This window comes from Gobio gobio, assembly GCF_949357685.1.
Source record: "Gobio gobio genome assembly, chromosome: 13".
Taxonomy (NCBI): Eukaryota; Metazoa; Chordata; class Actinopteri; order Cypriniformes; family Gobionidae; genus Gobio; species Gobio gobio.
This window is the reverse complement of record NC_137106.1, coordinates 45,830,798-45,848,625: the sequence shown is the minus strand read 5'-3', so window position 1 is coordinate 45,848,625 and position 17,828 is coordinate 45,830,798. Positions and strand designations below refer to the sequence as shown.

The window sequence follows — 17,828 nt, the reverse complement described above, 5'->3', positions numbered from 1 at the left end:
AAGTCGGTGTTTCTAACTGTGTGCCATAGCTCAACCACATATGGTTCTCACGTGTTTGTTGTTATCTGGGCCATATACCTCAAAATGATTTGTGAACCAAGAGAGCATTTCCCGCAGATTTTAAAGTTATGGCAAAACAAATATGGTCACAATTTGGCCCATATCTGTTCAGCCATGCCACATCTAGGCCATATGTGCCAGATAATACCCACATGTGGCCCAAACGTAATTGCTATCTGGGCCCCTTCTGCTTCTCACGGCGCGTTTGGTGCCTCCGCTGTGGGCCAGATGCAGTACTGGGGGTCGGGGATGTTGAAGGCCGAGCTTCGGCGTGTGTGAGGTTTATCTCTAAAGATGTTACTCTGCCGATGTTGAGCAGAAACTCCTGACTGTATGCACATTTAAGAACAGATAGACGCGACGAGGACGTACAAAAACACTGACTCACAAGATAGAAAACACAAAAACACCATTCTGTCTGGAGAGAGAAAAGCGGCAGTGTGTGCACGAATAATAAATAATTAGCTACACATAAGAAATCACTGATCACAGATCAGAAGGAACTGAAAAAAGACTTCTGTTTTCATTTGTACATCCAAACACTGAGAAACTGCCAGCGTTCACTCGTTCACAAGCAATGATCAATGATCTCTCTAGCGTTTGCATGGGCGTGCCAGATTCTCTGGGTGGAGGAAAGGGAGGTAACCGTTCCTGCTTGGACGTCAAACCAGGAGACTTCAGGATTGGCTCGTCTGGCCTGTCATTTTCTCAAAGGCAGAGAGAGACAGCCAGAACTCGGTTTTACACCGATCAACATTTCTATCCACTTGGGGACAATATTCAGGCTAGGGGAACTCATATTAATGTTGAAATACCTCATAAAATGAAAATTTCATGCCATGGGACCTTTAACCTCTGTTTAAAACTGCCTTTGTACTTTGTTTTTGCTATTATTATTATTATTATTATTATTATTATTATTATTATTTGATATAAAGCACAATAACTTTTTTCATTTAACAGGCAATACCTGTTAAATATAGTGTGTAAGACAATTACAGTGTGTAAGTGCACTTTTCCAGCAATTGTTCTTTTTAAAATGTGTGTATTATTTGAACACTTTAATATTTTTTTATTAAAATATTGTTTATTTCATACAAACCCAATTTGTGAATGTGTCCTCATTAACTATAGTTACACATAAACATTAATCTTTTAAATAAATAAATACTTCAATCACAAATAGGCAATCACATGCTCATACAGTGATAAGACAGTAATGAACTTGAAAATGATGAAAACATATTTCTACTATGTTTTATATTATAACACGTCTCGGTGTTCAACAAAACTTGCTTTTCGTTCTCTTGAAAAATTACACGCATGCTCAGTCAGTATCAGTTCATCGGTTCTCAAATCGGACATGTCCGAAATAAACAGTTCTCTCTAACAGTAGGTTAAGTGTATTGTTGTGTAACTGAATAACTCCAGGATGTTGGTTTATTTCGAGTCAGAGGGACAGTCAGACACATCAAAAAGTGATTAACTTTATAAATTTGTGGATTAGTGCTTACTAGAGATGCGAACTGTTTAGAACGATTCAGTCCGATTTGATGAACTGGTTCGACCGGTTCACTAAAAAGAACCGGTTCAAAAGAACGATTCGTTCGCGAACCGGACATCACTAGTTTTGCCAACCGCCATTAAAACACCAAAGAAGAAGACACATCATAAGGGCTGTGGATATCTATGGCTGTGCCGCCGCTCCTGCATCTGTTGTCATTCGGCTGAAGAAAGGTTTGTGTTTTAAACGTTTAAAGCGAAAGAGAATGAATTATGTATTAATAAATGTACCACTGCATTGCTTTATCTAACATTTATCGGCGTTGTGTGAGTAAAGTAACAAAATAAATTCATGAGTGACGTCCGTTTCACACACACTCCGTCTGCAGTGCGCAAATGATCCGCGGTTGTATACCACAAACACAGCATTTATTTATTTATTTATTTATTTATTTATTTATTTATTTCAAATCCAAAAGTTGTTACTGAACATGGCTTGTCAGAATTGCAATTCTCTTGTTTACACTTTCATAGATGTCACGTTTTAACGTACGTTAGTACATTTAAACAACGTTTTTTTTTACTTTATATTTATATAGTACTTTAGATTTAGCTCACACAAGTGGCAAAACATTTAAACATATGTTATAGCCTATAAATATTTTAGAAACTTTCAATAGGCTATACAAAAACAGCCGACTCTCGTCTTTTCTTTCGTTTTTAAGCCCTTTTAAAAGCAGGTCATAAAGACCTTTGCATTTCCTTCTCCAAGAACGTACGAGTGCTATCCATTATTTCACATTTTTTACCTAAATGCCAGGAAAGGTGTCGTTTCCTTGCTTTACCAGAAAAAAAAAGCCATGGGTTGACTTTTAAACAGAGTATATTTTATATTAAATGCATCTGTGGTATAATGACTAGATTTTCGCGTCAGTACCAAGCGGCAACCTCTTGCATTTTCTCTTGAAGCCAATACGGAAGTGCCTCAAACTGCTGTTCATCGAGTGGCTCCAGAAGGGAGTAGAATCTCATTGAGCCCCATGTTAAAATGGCCAGTTTTAGAGCAGAATAAAACATGTTTACAGCCTGGTACAAATTGTGCTTTTGGTCTATACGGCTCATTTTGCCCTTCATGACAACTGTGAGGGGGGTGATTTTTTTTATAACTCATTCGTTTACATTATATAAAGCTTTAAAGTTCTGCATAATTAAGGGCGTGGCCACTTCGAGTGACAGGTGGATAGCCAATGGTGCCATCTATGGTCAGTATGTTTATTTTAATGCAAACAATGTGCTGTCACATTGTTAATTCAGCAGTTCAGCACAGCAAAAAATAGACTCGGTACGGCTGGACTGCTGCAGACGCACCGCACCTGGAACGGACTGAAGGCTGATTTGTATTTCTGCGTCGGAGCTACGCCTATCCTCTACGGCGCAAGTTACGCATTGGTTTTCATTTATACTTCTGCGTTGTTGTCTGCATCATTGTGTAATTCCACATGCAGACCACTAGGTGGTAGTGTTGTCATGATACTGGAATTTCTAACTTCGATACAATACCTAAAAAAGTATTGAAATCGATACCACGAGGGGAAAACACTTATATACTGTCAAATAGATATTTTTAATATAATTTAGTTTTTTGTCCGTCTATTGAAAGTTTAGGCCATTAAAAATTTCTTCAGTAGAGATCACTTTATATGCTTTTAAGCTTTTTCTCATATAGGCTATAAACGTTGATCAATTACCATTACAATTATCTCACAAATATTTGCTAACTTATTTTGTTGAAATAGCTTACATAAAACACAAGGAAGCTTGATTTCAAATTGAATTGAAAAAGACGAGTAAACAGTAATAAAATAAGAACAAATAAACAAATTACAAACAATAGCACAAATAAATTAGACTGTTGGTCTAACAGTATTCAGGTAAGAAACTGAATTGAAAAACAAAACAAATTAATCAAATTTAAAATAACATTGGATAAACTTTATTTTAAAAAATGTAATACAGATGAATCCTTTAGAGTTACACAAGTTAATCAGTCAAGAGCAGCAAGTGATCGTTTGTCTTTTTGTAGTGTGAATAACAAATAACTGTCCCTTTAAGTCCCGACGCACGCATGGATCCCAAACACTGTTCCTGTTACACATTCTTCCTGAACTGGTTATGACTGTGTTTATGTTAATACTCACCAAGATGGGCATTGAGACATTTTTTTAAGTGTATTTGACCATTAATAAGAGAAGATATATTTAAAGAGAGAAATATTTAAAACGGAGAGGAATAAAAAAAAAATTAATTAAATGCAAAACCACCCATTGTAAAGTGGCTTGTGGTGGTTCTTAACTATTTCGTCTTCTCCCTGAGTAACACTTATTTTCTTACTTTTGTATTCTTTATTTTGCTCCCTTCGCTCCCTCTTTAGGTCCTTTCTTTTCTTTCACTTCGTTTTGATGTGCGCTGGTGTGTGCGTCGAGCCGGCCCGACAAGGGTGTGTGTGTGTGCGTAGAGCGAGGGAGAAGTGAGAGAGTGACGGTTAGCTTTGGAGCGAGTAGGAGGGACCCGGTTTTGAAAAAAATAGATCCGATAAAGTGAAACGCGTCTCATTTTGTCATAAACAAAATATCGCATAATTATTGCGAGACTTACGATATAATATCGGGCAACGTGATATCGCGATAACGATATTGAATCGATATATCGTGCACCCCTATACTGAACATGGCTTGTCAGAATTGCAATTCTCTTTGTTTACACTTTCATAGAAGTCACGTTTTAACGTAATACATTTAAACAAAGTTTTTTCAAACAGAGTATGCTGCAAACGCAGCATATATGAAAGCACAACAGCGCGTGCCTATCCTGCACTGCAGACGGAGAATGTGTGAAACAGGCGTAAGACGCTGTCCTTGTTCAGAGGGTTAACCGGACTGAATGAGAGGAGGCGTGTGCGTGTCAACTCGCTGTCTGTCGGAGAGGAGAGCGCAGCTGGTATCGATACTGTTGAAAAGGAGTATCGTATCGTTTCAGATATTTCAGTATCGATACATATCAAAATACCAATATTTTTGACAACACTACCAGGTGGCAGTGTCTACAGTATTAAGGCAAAAGCTGAAGAAGAAGCAGCTTGTTTACATTGTCGGAGTATCAGTAGCCGTCATGGGGACAGATAGCGGCTTTTCTTGCAGCTTGAGTTGTTGTTTGTAATACAAATGAAGCATCTCTAGTTGATTAGTAGAGTTAAATAAGAGGCGATCTGGCGCTGGAATGCGTTTTTGAAATCATGCAGTGCTCGTGGCGCTGTTTTCAGTATCGTTGGCTCATGCACAGACTAGCGCTTCAATCGATTGCTGTTGCGGAGACTATTCGTTCCATTGAAATCACAAAACGAAATGCACCCTGATGTGTCGCTGTTCTTGATATACAATCACTGATTAACATCTTTGGTTTTAATGAGAAAATGAATGAACCACAGCGGATCTATGTTTTTATTCACTAACATAAAGAATCTCTGCACTACAAAATATTGTGTTATAGCAGATATAAGGATGAAATTATCATCCCATTTCTCGACACACACTCCTATCGCAGATTTTATGTATTTATTTATTGACCTGAGGGAGGGGTTCTGGCAGACCAATCACAGGGCTTGCGGTCCGCGTAGAATTGACACGTTGTTACATTTTTGGAGAGGTGTGCGTCAGGGTACGTCGTAGGGTACGCATGCATCACACAGCCTTTCTATTTCTATCTCGATTTCTACAAATCATTAAATAGCTAAATAATATATTAAGGGATATATTAATGGTCTGTCTAATTTTATAATTGACATTCTTTTATTAATGTGTTGTGTTAGTTTTGAGAGTTTTTGTCTCATCAGGTAATTTAAAGGATTAGTTCACTTTAAAATAAACTTTTGCTGATAATTTACTCACCCCCATGTCATCCAAGATGTCCATGTCTTTCTTTCTGCAGTCGAAAAGAAATTAAGGTTTTGGATGAAAACGGTCCAGGGTTTTTCGCCATATAATGGACTTCAATGGGCCCCAAACTAGGGATGTCCCGATCCGATCATGTGATCGGAAATCGGGCCCGATCACGTGGTTTGAGACTCGATCGGAATCGGACGTTACCTCCCGATCAGGACTCGGATGTACAGGGTTGGATTAATATAAAGGCTAGCTGGGGCTGAATCCCCAGGGCCCGAGCACAGAGTGGGCCCGTGATTGGCCGAGGAAATGATTGACAGTTGATCGGGAGAACCTAAACTTTTCCTGGAGCGCCGCTCGCCAAACCCCACCACGCCCCCACATATTAAGCGCTGTTATTTACTCGAGTGCTGCAAATGCATGGGATTGGGAACAAGCATCAAAAGCCAGGTGAATAAACGGCATTACATGATTAAACCGTGAGTGCATCCAACAGACTCGAAGCGCGAGAGCGGCTGGATAGTCTCACGCACAGCGCTGACCAACGATTTTGCCGCTCTATTGAAGTGATAACGAGTTACGAGCACCAGGCAGTCGCTTTATCCATTTGAATTTGATACAAGCGCAACATATTGTGTACAGTAAAGGCTCTGTGGAGAAACTAGCTGAACAAGACTGAATAGCTCCGACCATGTAAACTGAAATATTGAGGTAAACTAGGCTGCCTACACGATGGCCGTAGAAAGATATGAGGTCTGGACCTCTGTATTTTAACGAGGTGTACATAATACATTAGTCATTTAGTAGACATTTTTATTCAAAGTGACTTACAAATGAGAGCAATAGAAGCAACTAGAACAGTCAAGGGCAACAAAGTGTAAATATGTGTTAAATGTAATTAGTGATGCACCGATCATGATTTTACATGGCCGATTCCGATACCGATTTTTTTCAAGAAAACTGGCCGATACCGATTTCCGATTTTTTTTTTACACAATAAAAGAATAAAAGTATACATGAACAAGATGTTTATTTGGTATTTAACAGGCTAAATTGGCTTTTGGCTAATGAAAACAAGTCCGCAATCTGAAATTAACAGGAAATTGAATTGGAAATTAAAAGGCTGAAAGGTGAAATTAAAGGCAACAACTGCATATTCTGCAATCCAAACAAAAATGTTACTTAAATCAGCATTTGTTTTTAAATTCAGTGTACAGAAAAAAAGTCTTTACCAGTGAAATTAAATAAAACCAAAGTATATAATTGTTCCAAAATGTTAAATCAAATAATGTTTAGTGCAACGAAAAAAACTATGATGCTACAGCAGGTGCTTTTTAAATCAAATTAAGTCAATGTAATTTTAAGGTAAAATAAAAGGTAACACTTTAGAATAATGGTCATTAGTTAATGTATTAACTAACATGAACTAACCATGAGCAGTACATTTGTTACTGTATTTGTTCATCTTTGTTAAGGTTAGTTAATATAAATCCAGCTGTTCATGGTTTGTTCATGTTAGTTCACAGTGCATTAACTAATGTTAACAAGATTTTAATAATGCATTAGTAAATGTTGAAATTAACATTAACAAAGATTAATAAACGCTTTATATGTGCAGTTCATTATTAGTTAATGTTAACTAATGTAGTTAACTAATATTAACTAATGACCATTATTCTAAAGTGTTACCAAATAAAAATTATCATCCTATAGGCTACAGAACTGATAGTATTTCATTTCAAAAGTGCATGCATGTTCTTCTTTAGGCTACAAAAATAAGTATTTCGGCATTTTCACAAGTTTGTTTGTTTCGTTCTCATTCGATCACGTGAGAAGCTGAGCTGAACAAACGCTCACTATCTGCTCTTGCAGGACGCGGAGAGGTCCGCTCGCGCAACTTCAGCTCGCTCAACTTCAGCTCGCTCAACTTCAGCTCGCTCAGGAAAGCGGCTGTTCATTCCCTTCAGCGTATCTCGTCTCTTCCCTCAGTTCTCCAGTTTCCGTTTGTAACACACAAGTGACATGTTCGCGAATGTGCACGCGGGCGCAATTCCGGATAAATTCGGCAGAAAAATACAAAGAAAACCGTCCGTTTCCGGTTTTTGGCCGGTCAACCGGTGCATCCCTAAATGTAATAAATGTCTAATAGAGTATTAACACTACTTTAGTGCTGCAAGGATATCTTCTTGTCTGAGCTGCCCTGCCTGCGGTCTGTCACCGCCACCGCTCATCAATATCAAAATATTTGAGATGACCAATCAAATTAAAGTATGTGGGTTTTATATGCAGAAGCTTCTGTGCGAGTAACACAACGCTTCAGTAAACGGTGCGAGATGCAAGTAGCCAAACTAAACATTTCATATTTGACAGCTGTTTTAATATGTAAAATGTTAAACAATGAAAAGACTATCAACCAGAGCTCAGCTTTAGGAGGGGAAGAGACCGGGCAAGAGAAGGAGACAAAAAGAAAGGGCGATGTAAATGAGGAGGCTTATAGAAATGAGAGAATGATGAAAAAAGGAGAGAGGAGGTATGACAGATAATCTACTGCCCACTAACATATAGAAGTATATACTTATATTATAGAAGTATCGGATCGGGACTTGGTATCAGTAGATACTCAAAATCAAATGTCTCGGACTCAAGGGCAAAAAAACCTGATCAGGACATCCCTACCCCAAACGGTTCAAGGTCCAAATGACAGTTTCAGTACAGCTTCAAAGGGCTTTAAACGATACCAGACGATGAATAAGGGTCTTATCTAGAAAAACGATCAGTTTCTGCAAGAAACCGAGCCGTATTTATGCTATTATTTTACTTCTTATCAGACAAATGTGATCATCTCTGAGCTCAGCCATTACGTCTGCTAAGTGAGGTCAAAATAGAGCGTGGTCACAGAAACTGATTGTTTCGCTAGATAAGACCCTTATTCATCATCTGGTATCGTTTAAAGCCCTTTGAAGCTGCACTGAAACTGTAATTTGGACCTTGAACCGTTTGGGGCTCATTGAAGTTCACTATATGGAGAAAACCCCTGGACTGTTTTCATCCATTTCTTTTCGACTGCAGAAAGAAAGACATGGACATCTTGGATGACATGGGGGTGAGTAAATTATCAGCAAAAGTTTATTTAAAAGTGAACTAATCCTTTAAGTCCATTAACTGAACTAGAGATGATTGAGACACATTCAGAGATTCAGTGTGGATTTGTTTCTGATTATTTTCATCTTAAACAGGACTGAGTTTTTAAACACAAAGATAAACTCCTGGTGAAGCAACTGAGATCCACGTCTACATAAAGATGGCGTTTATTAAAGAAGAGAGTGAAGACATGAAGATGGTGGTTATTAAAGAGGAGAGTGAAGACATGAAGATTGAAGAAACATTGAGAGTAAAACATGAAGAAACTGAGGAACAAACAGGTTGGTTTCATTCTCAAAGCTGAACTCAGTCATTTGATCATTATTAAAATCTCCAGCTCTACAGAAACAAATTATATTTTTGAAGAATGTTAAATGCCATAATTAAAGTGCTATTATTTGACATGGAGTGGGTCCCTCAAGTGGACAGACATGTTGAGATCACATGACCAGACAAAAACTAATGCTGCTTTAAGTGAACCTGTGAATATCTGATGTCCATTTGTTATTACAACACACTAAATTAGGAAAAATAATTCCGTAATAGCCTTTTATAAATACTTGTGACATTAAACCCAAAATCTACTTCTGAATCTGATTTGAAAACCATTAATTTATGTCACTTAATTATACTAGATAACAGTATTTAACAAAATCAGTATTTTGCATAAAGCAAAGCATTGACTCAGCTTTACATTTGTTGTATATAAGGGATTTTTTTTCTCGTCCTCAAAAGTGCTCTCTGTTTAGCAAATATGTTGTACTGTAGAAGATTTTGTTAATATTCCACAATGTCACTGGTGATTCAAATGGTCATTGATATGGGGATTATGTGTGTAATCTGGAGAAAAGTTAGCGAGGGAAGTGTTTAAACAGTTCAAGTTAAACACTGAGTCCTGCACGTGGGAGAGCGAACTGCTAGTATTTAATAAAATGAGAGGGAAATATTGGTATTGTCATTTGTGGCACGGCTGCAGGTCAGGAATCAATGGGCACGAGCGGATTGTGGATCCGTGAATACTACTAATGTTTATAGATGCCATATCACATTTAATATCAATTTTCATGGATAAAAACACCTCTGCTGTACTGGGCACATTTAACTGAACACATTCATCTAACTTTCAAGTGACTTGCCGCCTTCTGCTCCGAATGGGAGCTGGAAACGCAAAGACGTCCCACTTCCCAATTATGTAATGGCCGCCAAATAATTGGTCCACGAAATTTTCCTGGTTATCACTCGTGTTTTTGTTACAATTGGCTTTAAATGTTCAAAAAGTACTGAGGCAAACTGATATAATTTCACCAAGTTTTATTTTAAACTAACAAATGCAATCATTAGCAAACATTGAAAAAATCACATTAACAATAAAGATAAGGTAAACGTTTAGTCAATGTTTAATGTAATGTAAGAACATTACAACCATTTTAGCAATGGGCATTTCTGTCATTTGAGGGAAGAGGTGGGAAGTTGTATGCCCATCATGAAGATAATGAAGTCATTTTATAATTATTAATGGATCATCAGTGTTTTGAAAAAGAAAAATGTAATAGGAATATGCTATTAAATAAATGTCCTTTCGCCAACGAAGCAACTTTTGAAGAAAAGGAACTTTTACTTTAAATAAATGTTCATTAAAAGCTGCCTACTTCAGAGTTATATATTACTATATCATCACAGATTTGAATAATTGTGTGACAATCGGCTGTGGATACCCAAATCAGAGAAAATCATAGGAGCGGGTGGATGATTAGTGTGCATGGCGATGGTTCATTATTAGCATTTCAAAATAGAATATATGCAATTTTTTTCCGGTAGTGGGCGGAACTAATGTGCAAACGACAATCTCATTGGCTGGCGCTCATCTTTTCCTGTCCCTGTTTTGATTTCAGCAAATCAGTTTGAGCGAATGCTGTCAACGTGTAATACGTGTTAATATTCATGAACCCAGCAGCTCATCAATCCTTAGTGCGTTGTATATTGTTATTAGTAGTAGAATTAGTAGTATTATTATTATCTTAAACCCCCTCGAGTCGGCGGTCACGCCGGCTCTTTTTTTATCAGTGCCAAAGAGACTCAAATAACTCTGTTGTTTTTTATCATTCAGGCAAGTGTTATACATCATTATAATGAGTTAAGTTTCTATTTCTTTGTGTCACAATAAAAACAATGTTTTGCTTTTTTGCAAAATAAAGAAAACAAACATGATGCGCGATCTGCAGCCTCTCTCTCAAAGAAATTAATTCAGATAGTCTTCAGAAAAGGAACTGTAGCTTAGTGAATACTTGTCTCACAAACATGAGACATATGTCTAAAGAAACGCTGAAATGTCAGGTTTTAAACAATGTAAACAAATATGCTGTGTTTATGTAATCTGGTTGAAAAGTGATATTTGTCAGTCTTTCGCGAGCAACTTCATTATCCGCTAATGCGCCCACGGATCGCGTGTTCTATTGAGATTCAAATACTGACGATCCAGAGTCGACGCCCACACATCAACTCATATAAACATCTAGTGAAGCGCTGTGACGTTACTTCAGCTACATCGTTTTGACACGCGTTGAGCAATAATCCTGGATTTATTTTCCTCATGAAAAGCTGTTGATTTCTTAAAGCAACGGATTCAGGGCTGATTGTAAGGTAGGCTTTATTCTATTAAGTTTATTCTGTTAGCATCTGTGAATATTAAACGCACATAGACCGTTTAAATATGAATCCTGCTGCATGTCATACACGCAAGACTGTTTAGACAAGATTTATTTGGCCTGTTTTGGACAGATTATAATGTGTTTATTGTAAAAGAGCCTAGTGTCACAGCAATGAAGCTTTTATTCACAAATGTCTGCTCAGATGCTATAAATATAGCCTGGCTCCGCCCTGCTACGTATCAATTTTCATTTTCCTTCAGTGCTCCGTCTGGGACTGCTGTATAGTCTTCCGGTCCAATCAGGGAACAGAGGGAGTGGCTGAGAACGATTATGTTGATGTTGTGCGCTAGTTTGAGTTGTAGTTCAGTAATGGCGGTGGAGAAAAGATGCGAGCGAAGCCATTTATTCCGTTGTGGCACTGCTGCCGAATATCCAGAAGTTAAAGCCGGAGCAAGAACTAGTTTTTTTGGAGGCCATGATGATGTGTCCCGGGAAAAGTTTGATTTTCCAGCTTGCTCTGTTAGTGGTGAAGGAGTTGGCTGAAGCCTCGATAAGTTAATTGTTTTGCGTGCAGTCGTAAGGCATTGTCATCATTTACAGGGGCTAGTCAGTGATTTTATTGCCGTCCGTCTTCCACCACCAGCATAAAATTCCCCGGCCGAATTACCTACTGTTTTAAATTTACACCAAGGTCGTGTGGTCATTTAATTGCTGTCCGAATCCACATCTCTGAGTTTTCAAGAATATATCACTTCAAAATGCACTGTTTATATCCTTTTTGACCCCTGCAGAGCACCGTACGGTTGCGCTTCGCTGTCATTTGGATGCATTTCTAGACTTGTATTTCTTTAAATGCTGGCAAGTATTTTCAAGAGCAATACATTTCATCACGCTCAAAAAATAAAAGGAAGAAAAGCACATAAACATTTGAATTGGGCCATTTGTATTTACAGCAGCATTTATTCTTATTATACCAAGCATATGATATTTTATTTACAGTATGTTATGGACCACCTGAGCAGCGTGTTCCCGAACACAAAACTCTCCCCTCCACCGTGAATAAATCACAATCCGAATGCACAAGGTTTTTATCACTGAGGTGGCTGCACAATCTGCAGTTATTTTTACGGATTTCCATGTGAGAAAAAAAGACGAACGGCGCATGACATACGTCACGACCAAACGTTAGCGATTGGTTATGGCAGATCCAGAGTGGAACTGGGCAGATCCAATAGTTTTAAACTTCAACAGAGTACCCACCCTCAAGGAAGTAAATGCTTGTCAATGGAGAGTGGCCAGACTCTCTGTACATTACAAATTAAATGTACGAGAGTCTGGTAGGACCAGGCTACTATAAATATAGTACTAGTCAAACATTTTCTTCATATTGATGTTTAAATATTATCACCTAATGTTATTTTTTTTAATTTAATATCAAAGTTTGTTTTATCAAGTTAATATCGAGTTTTGTTTTGTACAAAAGTAAAAAAAAAAATTGTTTTGTAGAAAGTGAATTGATTTCTTTAAAGTGAATTTCGTTTTGTATAAATTGTATCTTAATTTTACTTATTTATTATTTAATTTTTTAGCATGAGACTACTTTCAAAAGCATAAAAAATATTACAAAAAATGCTCTTAGTAATTTGTTTTGTTTCTATTCTAAATATTTAAACATTCTTAAAGGACAACTCCGGTGAAAAATAAACCTAGGGGTAATTAACACATGGTTACCGAGTAGATCGTTCTCTGGGATGCGTTGTCATGAAAATCGAATGTAAAGAGTTTTTATCATTGTTTTAGAGCATGTTCCTGCCCTGCCCTGCTTCACACAGAACATTAGGTCCGGCCCTTTAAGAGCTGCACGGACCAAATTCATTGTAACACCTGATTTCTCATTCAACTCTGTATACGTTCACTAAAGACATATCCGACTGCGCTTACCCGAATACTCACCAGGACGTGCATTTTTACATAATTTTTACAATTCAAACCGAATTATCCGCAAAACTGGCGTTGCGATCTGTTTGAGTGAAAGATGGCTGCGCGCGCTTCAGGTCAGAGTCCGGCAGCTCGAGCACGTCCCGGCCACGCCGCACTTTACTGTTGCGTTCTTTTTCCTGAGCTGCGCGTATATATTTGACTGTTCTGCTTCCATTGTTTAGTGAACGTTGGAAGCAGAGCTCACACACACGTCCTCACTCCTGCTGTCACACATCGACGCAAATTAAGAAATACTGCTCTTATTAGATTTCTGTCATTTTTAAAGTACCGGTACTAATACAATTTCACATCGTACCCAATCGACTAAAAATATTGACGTCGACTAATTAACAGCGCCGACGCAGTCGATTGTATCGACCAATCGCGACAGGCCTAGAACAGGCTTAATGTCGAGCCCTGTGAGGCAAAAAAAAAAGAAAGAAAAAAAAAGGCCTGGTAAAAAGTCCCTGTGACAGATGGTCAAAGTTAATTTCAGGCCCTGCATGTAGGACCTGTAGGGGTTAATGCTTTACAAATGTTTTTTTTTTTATGTCTGTTGTGTTATGCTATTAACTTTTGTCTTTTTTTTTGTCTTAGACCTGATGCTGTTGAAAGAGGAGTGTGAAGTACTAAAGGAAATGGAAGAAAAAGATCAATATAAGAATGATCATGATTTCATAACTGAAGAAATATATTCTAGTTGCTCACAGACTGAAAAGACTCCAAAAAAAAGCAGAGAAAAGGCTGAAGATAAAGAAACAAGTTATGTCACCTGCTTTCATGGTAGAAATAGTTTGAATCAACATGAAAACCTTGAAGTCGGCATGAGAGTTCACACTGAAGAGAAACCCTACACGTGCCCTCAGTGTGGAAAGGGTTTCAATAATAAAGGACACTTTAAAGACCACTTAAGAATTCACACTGGAGAGAAGCCGTTCACTTGTCAACAGTGTGGAAAAAGTTTCAACCAAAAACGAAGCCTTGAAGTCCACATGAGAGTTCACTCTGGAGAGAAGCCGTTCACTTGTCCACAGTGTGGAAAAAGTTACAACCAAAAAGGAAGCCTTAAAGTCCACATGAGAGTTCACTCTGGAGAAAAACCTTACATTTGCCAACAGTGTGGAAAAGATTTCAACCAAAAAGGAAGCCTTAAAGACCACTTAAGAATTCACACTGGAGAGAAGCCGTTCACTTGTCAACAGTGTGGAAAAAGTTTCAGCAAAAAAGGAATCCTTACCGGGCACATGAGAACTCACACTGTAGAGGAACTTTACATTTGCCAACAGTGTGGATTAAGTTTTGCTCATAATGAAAACCTTAGAGTCCACATGAAAATTCACTCTGAAAAGAAACTCTACACGTGCCCTCAGTGTGGAAAGCATTTCAATCAAAATATAATTCTTACCAGGCACATGAGAATTCACAGTGGAGAGAAGCCTTACACATGCCTTCAGTGTGGAAAGAGTTTCAGCCAAAAAGGAAGTCTTAATCAGCACATGAAAATTCACACTGGCGAGAGCTCCTACACCTGCAGACGGTGTGGAAAGAGTTTTGATCAACATGAAAACCTTAAAGTCCACATGAACGATCACACTGGAGAGAAACTCTACACGTGCCCTCAGTGTGGAAAGGGTTTCGATAATAAAGGACAATATAAAAGCCACTTAAGAGTTCACACTGGAGAGAAGCCGTTCACCTGCCAACAGTGTGGAAAAGATTTCGGCCATAAAGTAAGTCTTGATTCCCACATGAGAATTCACACTGGAGAGAAGCCGTTTACATGTGGACACTGTGGGGAGAGTTTCAGATATAGAGTCACCTTTAAGCACCACATGAGGATTCACTTATGAGAGAACGGTTTTACATCATCAGTGAGTTTCGGACAGATAAACCTTAAAGAGGCCACAGAATGCATTGATACAATATTTAAAATTGTTCTCTGATATCCACATAATAATAAAAACAAATAAAAATGGTCTGTTTTTGCCTTATTTGTAAGGGCCATGAATAATAATGTTGAGCTCTGCTCTGATTGGCTTCAGTAGCTCACACAAGTGCAATTATTCAGCAAACACAATCGCAAACAGCACAAGCGACTCGGCTCGTGACTGAATGACACTTTAAGCAGAAAATCTCAAATGGAGAAATTAAGCTTACTTGTTTATTGGTGTTTTCAGATTATCATGCGTGTAAGAGAGAGAGTGTTGTGAACTTCTGTTGTTTCTTGAAGTAGAGACCAGAAGAACTTGGATAGGTTTTTCAGCACAATTCTTTATTGAGAAAAACGTACTGTCTATCCGCTGAGGTTCCAAGTCTGACTAAAGCCAGTTGAACATTGTATTTTATATACATTTCAAGGGGAGGGATTATACAGCAGGGGAGGAGACATAGGAAAATAGAGACACACCCCAAACATTCCTGTCTCATCAGCCGTAATTCAATCAGCATAACAGTGTCATTCAAATGCATAGATGCTAATCCAATCACTCAGGCAGTATTGCTCTAAACTTGTCATGGTAAATAGTCAGGAAGTGCATAAAGACAAAATACTTAATGTCTCAAACACTTACACAGCCTGACGTCATCTCCTTTGAATTTCCTCAAGTTTACTTCAAAATGTAAAACACAAATATAGATGTTTTCAGTTATATTATATTACATTGGAACCTAGATATAACAATGTATAAATTTGTAATCTTACAAGAGCGTGCACTTTTTAAGTAAAATACTGAAAAATAATGTGTTGTTTTAACAGAAAAGCTCTGATTGGGGGATTTAAATGACTGAAATATAGTGTTGGACTTTTTTCTCTCCCCAAAGTCCACCCCAATTTCAATGATCGGCCAGGAGTCGGATTATCAATCAAAAGTATTAATTTATTATGAATAACAACAACGAGTAAAAAAGGTTATCTGAGCTCAGGATTCAGAACATCAACGATAAGCATATCGCAGTCCAGAACCCTTCACAACTCTCTTTCATGCATATTTATATTCTTGTTCTTCCGTCCCCTCCTCATGCATTGTCTCCTCCAATTGGGGTTTTACAGCATCATCAGTCTCCAGGCAGCATTCTCTAATAAAGGATTAAACATAATCATACTTCCATATCATAAGACATACCCTTTTATGGTTTTTGTTTTTTCATTCTCCGCTTCTCTAGAAGTGGCTATGCAGTTTCTTGGAAATCCCCCACCCCAGCAGTTTCACCCCGTACCATATACAGTCATGTAAAATCATCAACACATATCAACCGCAATCTTTTATATATCATAAGTAAAGTCAAGTCATAGCAAACAACATCCGTAGCAATTTTAAACAACATCGTTAATATTTTGAATCATAATGAGCAACGACATAAACCTAACAGAAATATCCTTCAATGGCAACCACAAGCATGGACACTGGAATGCTGCCTCTGCCATTTTCACTATAGTTCACACAATCTCTTATCTGTGTAGCCCTCCATTGTAGCTTGCATGCATTCTAGTCTGTTCTGTTTCTAGTTTTATTTTGACTACCTTGTGAATCGATGACCCCAGATCACGGTTGCCACCTTGTGGATGAACTAATTACTGAGAGAGAAAATGCATGTTACAAAAACAGTACATTGCGCATACTCTTCTGATGACTGAATTTGTGTCACACTTACTGTGACCCTCATGTACACATAAAAAGTGAAGTATACTTTGGCCTTTAGGGTTCATGTAATAACCAGAGAAAATCATTTCATGTGGCGTCACTAGGGGTGTAATGGTGACTGTTCGGTACGTACCTCGGTTTTGAAGTCACGGTTCGGTACAGCAGTTTTTCAAAATTGCTGCTTTTTTCTTAAGTAAACCACTGTTTAATAAAAAATAAAATGTCTGTCCTTAAATTAATTCAATTATAACTAAAAGTTTATTGAAGATATTGCTGTAAACTGTATAGGGACCCCTTACTTGCACATTAATATTAAAGGTTAACACAGGGGCGCCGCTAGCAATTTTGGGCCCTATGAAAAAATTTGATGTTGGGCCCTCTACCACACCAACCTAGCTATCCAAGATCATCTCAGGGGGCCCCAAAAGTGTGTGGGCCCTTAGAATCGTCCTAACTTCCCCCCCCCTTAGCTGTGCCCAGAGCCCAAACTATTAGCCTAAATTCAGTTGCTATTTATTTTTTAGATATATTATTCAACACTCAAATAACAGTATGCAAACTTCATATAAGGCAGTTTTTGCAATAACTTCTAAATCTAATTTTAAAATATTTTTTTCTCCAATTCGTTGTTGAAATATAATCATTTATACACAGTGTCTGTCATTTTCATGGTTTATTTAAACATATAGGTGCCTTCTAGACTGAGAAAAGACAGAAAATGTATTTTTGTCTCATGTGGATGAAAGACAACAACTCCCAGAATGCACTTGCTTCGCTGCCCCATGAGGCCACTCCCTACACCGCCCCCAGCGCACATCCTTTGTTTTCTCGGGTGTAGTCATTCCTTAGCCCAGACGTCCTGGCATCTTACAGTCTTACATTGTGACATAATCTGTAATTATGATCAAATCTAATAA

The 17,828-nt window shown here is 37.9% G+C and overlaps 1 protein-coding gene across 2 annotated transcripts; it reads left to right on the top strand.

Annotated features, from left to right (window-relative positions):
* The first annotated feature begins 1,680 nt into the window (after nt 1-1,680).
* On the top strand, nt 1,681-15,276 carry LOC307136629 (uncharacterized protein). 2 transcript variants are annotated; one of them, XM_079833823.1, is made up of 4 exons: nt 1,711-1,797; nt 8,571-8,604; nt 8,738-8,923; nt 13,868-15,222. In XM_079833823.1, the coding sequence occupies exons 3-4, from the start codon at nt 8,803-8,805 to the stop codon at nt 15,118-15,120; spliced, it is 1,374 nt and encodes a 457-aa protein (XP_079689949.1). In that variant the 5' UTR covers nt 1,711-1,797; nt 8,571-8,604; nt 8,738-8,802; the 3' UTR covers nt 15,121-15,222. The 2 variants fall into 2 exon arrangements, with proteins under 2 accessions (XP_079689948.1, XP_079689949.1); XM_079833822.1 differs by lacking the exon at nt 8,571-8,604 and having other exon boundaries at nt 1,681-1,797; nt 13,868-15,276.
* Nucleotides 15,277-17,828: the final 2,552 nt, after the last annotated feature.

Bases quoted from the DNA above. Each gene is read 5' to 3' on its own strand.
- LOC307136629 (XM_079833822.1), top strand. From the start codon at position 8,803: ATGGCGTTTATTAAAGAAGAGAGTGAAGACATGAAGATGGTGGTTATT. The intron at 8,924-13,867 runs GTTGGTTTCATT...TTTTTGTCTTAG, and splicing joins AGAAACTGAGGAACAAACAG to ACCTGATGCTGTTGAAAGAG.